General features: G+C 42.5%; 1 protein-coding gene across 2 annotated transcripts in view; it reads left to right on the plus strand.

The window, feature by feature from the left end:
* slc2a12 (solute carrier family 2 member 12) overlaps positions 1-2,543 on the plus strand; it is a 19,377-nt gene continuing 16,834 nt past the window's right edge. The window contains exons 1-2 of one of the 2 annotated variants that reach the window (XM_060893797.1): positions 1-289; positions 2,395-2,529. In XM_060893797.1, coding sequence (XP_060749780.1) covers positions 2,418-2,529 — 112 coding nt within the window. In that variant the 5' untranslated portion in view covers positions 1-289; positions 2,395-2,417. Of the gene's footprint in view, positions 290-1,955; positions 2,166-2,394; positions 2,530-2,543 lie in introns of those variants that run through there. The other variant, XM_060893798.1, reaches the window with a different exon arrangement.

The following is a 2,543-nucleotide window of genomic DNA, read 5'->3' on the forward strand; positions in this document are numbered from 1 at the left end:
AAGAAATAACGGTTGAGATGTGGTTGGTCGTCATGGTTACCGATAAGCCTGCGTACTAGCGTACTAAAGAGTGTCCTGGGACGGTCATGGTGAAGTAGAGGAAACGCTTTGGTACGCGTTTAACTCTTTAGTAAGCTAGTGTGGGGACTGTGGACGTAGCCGTTAGGACTGTGTGCCGACATTAAGGCTGGTATATAAGTGCAGGGGAAAAAGAAAAGCTCCCATTACGGCTATGCTATCAGAAGCATTTAAGGGGGAAAGGATCCCGGACGACCTTAAAGGTTAACAGGTAAGATTTTACTGTTAAATCTAATAATGGACTTTTCTTCGTATACTTCCTTAAAGGGACCGTGTGAAGAGAGCAGCTTTGTTTATACTGCGACTTTATTACTGCAGCTGGTGGTCTGAATGTAAACATGCTAACACTTTAGTTTATTTAATTGTGTTTCGTCCTAGCAAGAAAGTCTATTAAAATGCAATTGACCTTGGCTGTTTTGTCCCAAGTGTGTGAGTGTGTGTGTGAGTGTGTGTGGGAGTGAGTGTGTGTATGAGTGTGTGTATGAGTGTGTGTATGAGTGTGTGTGGGAGTGAGTGTGTGTATGAGTGTGTGTATGAGTGTGTGTATGAGTGTGTGTGGGAGTGAGTGTGTGTCTGAGTGTGTGATAGTGTGTGTGTGTGTGTGTGTCTGAGTGTGATAGTGTGTGAGTGAGTGAGTGTCTGTCTGTGTCAGAGTGTGTGAGTGTGTGAGAGTGCGAGTGTGTGTTTGAGTGTGTGATAGTGTGTGTGTCTGAGTGTGATAGTGTGTGTGAATGTGTGTCTGAGTGAGTGTGTGTGTGAGTGTATGAGAGTGTGTGTGTAAATGTGTGTGTGTGTGTGTGTGTGCGAGTTTGTGTGTGCGAGTTTGTGTGAGTGTGTGCGTGTATGTGTGTGCATGTGTGTGTGCGTGAGTGTGTGTGTGCGAGTTTGTGTTTGTGTATGTGAGTGTGTGTGTGTCTGAGTGTGTGTGAGTGTATGTGTGCATGTGAGTGTGTGTGCGTGTATGTGTGTGTGTCTGAGTGTGCGTGTATGTATGCGTGTGAGTGTGTGTGAGTGTGTGTGTGTATGTGTGTGTGTCTGAGTGAGTGTGAGTGTGTGTGTGTGCGAGTTTGTGTGTGTATATGTGAGTGTGTGTCTGAGTGTGTGTGCGTGTATGTGTGCATGTGAGTGTGTGTGCATGTATGTGTGTGTCTGAGTGAGTGTGTGTGTGTTGCCGCTTCTTTAATCAGAAATCTGTTTTGCCTTCAGATGGTCTGCATTAAACTGCAATCTGTGACCTTTTTCTCTTTTTTCTTTTAATATATGAATTTGCATCCATTTTTCATGGGATTGAGAAAAAGGTGCATGGAAAAAGATCAAAGTTTTAACTAAACAACAAAAACAAATCTCCTGAATGGCAAAACAAGAAGATTGTAGGTCTAAGGTACTGTTTACATGGGGTTAGTTTTCTGTACATGTGTCTGTAATGATGATGATGATGATGATGATGATGATGATGATGATTATGATGACAAGTTTTGGACAGAATAAGCAAACTTGGTTTAAAATAGGACTGATGTGTATATAGTTTCAAAATTCCATGCAAACCACACACACACACACACACACACACACACACACACACACACACACACACACACACCTTATTTTTATACAAACAATTGTTTTTTTTCCTGTTAAAGTTTTCCTGTATTTTCCTATTACGAGCTCTTGTTGGATCATTACAGGACTAAAACGTATGTAGGCTTTGCCCAGGGGCTGTATTGTAGTTTTGCATTGGAAACTGCTGATATATAGCTTTGTTTTGCTTGCAGCGAGAGATTGCTTCCTGTTGTGCCACTATACTGAAGAGAAAAAGTGCAAACCTTTTAAACAAGAGGACGTTATGGAAGCTTTGCCAACATCTCAATTCGAACGAGATGTACGCTTTGACGTCCACTTTATCAGAAACACCTGTACAGAAATGTCTCTCAGTGGTTGTTTTTTGTTTTTCGCACCACTCTAGAGACAGCGTGTGGAGATCAGACGTGTCTGAAATACTCGATCATGCCATGGTGAAACTCACAGACATAAAATTCCCCATTCTAATGTTTGACATGACCATGAAGTGAAGCTCTTGACCAGTGTCGGTATGATTTTATTCATTTGCTGCATAACTGCATAGCGTACAGGTGTTCCTTAGAAAAGTGGACAGTGAAACATATTAAATAGTGATCATTTTACTGGAAATTGTAAAACAATATGGTCAAATACGGAGTAGTCTAAGTAGTCTGTAAAAAAAAACTCATCTCCAAGTTAAACGACTCTAATCCAAATAGCACGAATCCAAATCTCACAGTATTTCTCTTTACCCTGCAGCTGCACTACCCTGGTGGGAGAGCATGGACCCTCCGGCTGAGACGGACCGTACGACTCCTGACCTGCTGAACCGAACGGACCTGCGTGCTCAGGATGTGCACACACCCGCTGAGAAAGCTGCACCTGCACACACAGGTATTGTTTGTGTC

This window comes from Tachysurus vachellii, chromosome 19 (assembly GCF_030014155.1).
Source record: "Tachysurus vachellii isolate PV-2020 chromosome 19, HZAU_Pvac_v1, whole genome shotgun sequence".
Classification (NCBI taxonomy): domain Eukaryota; kingdom Metazoa; phylum Chordata; class Actinopteri; order Siluriformes; family Bagridae; genus Tachysurus; species Tachysurus vachellii.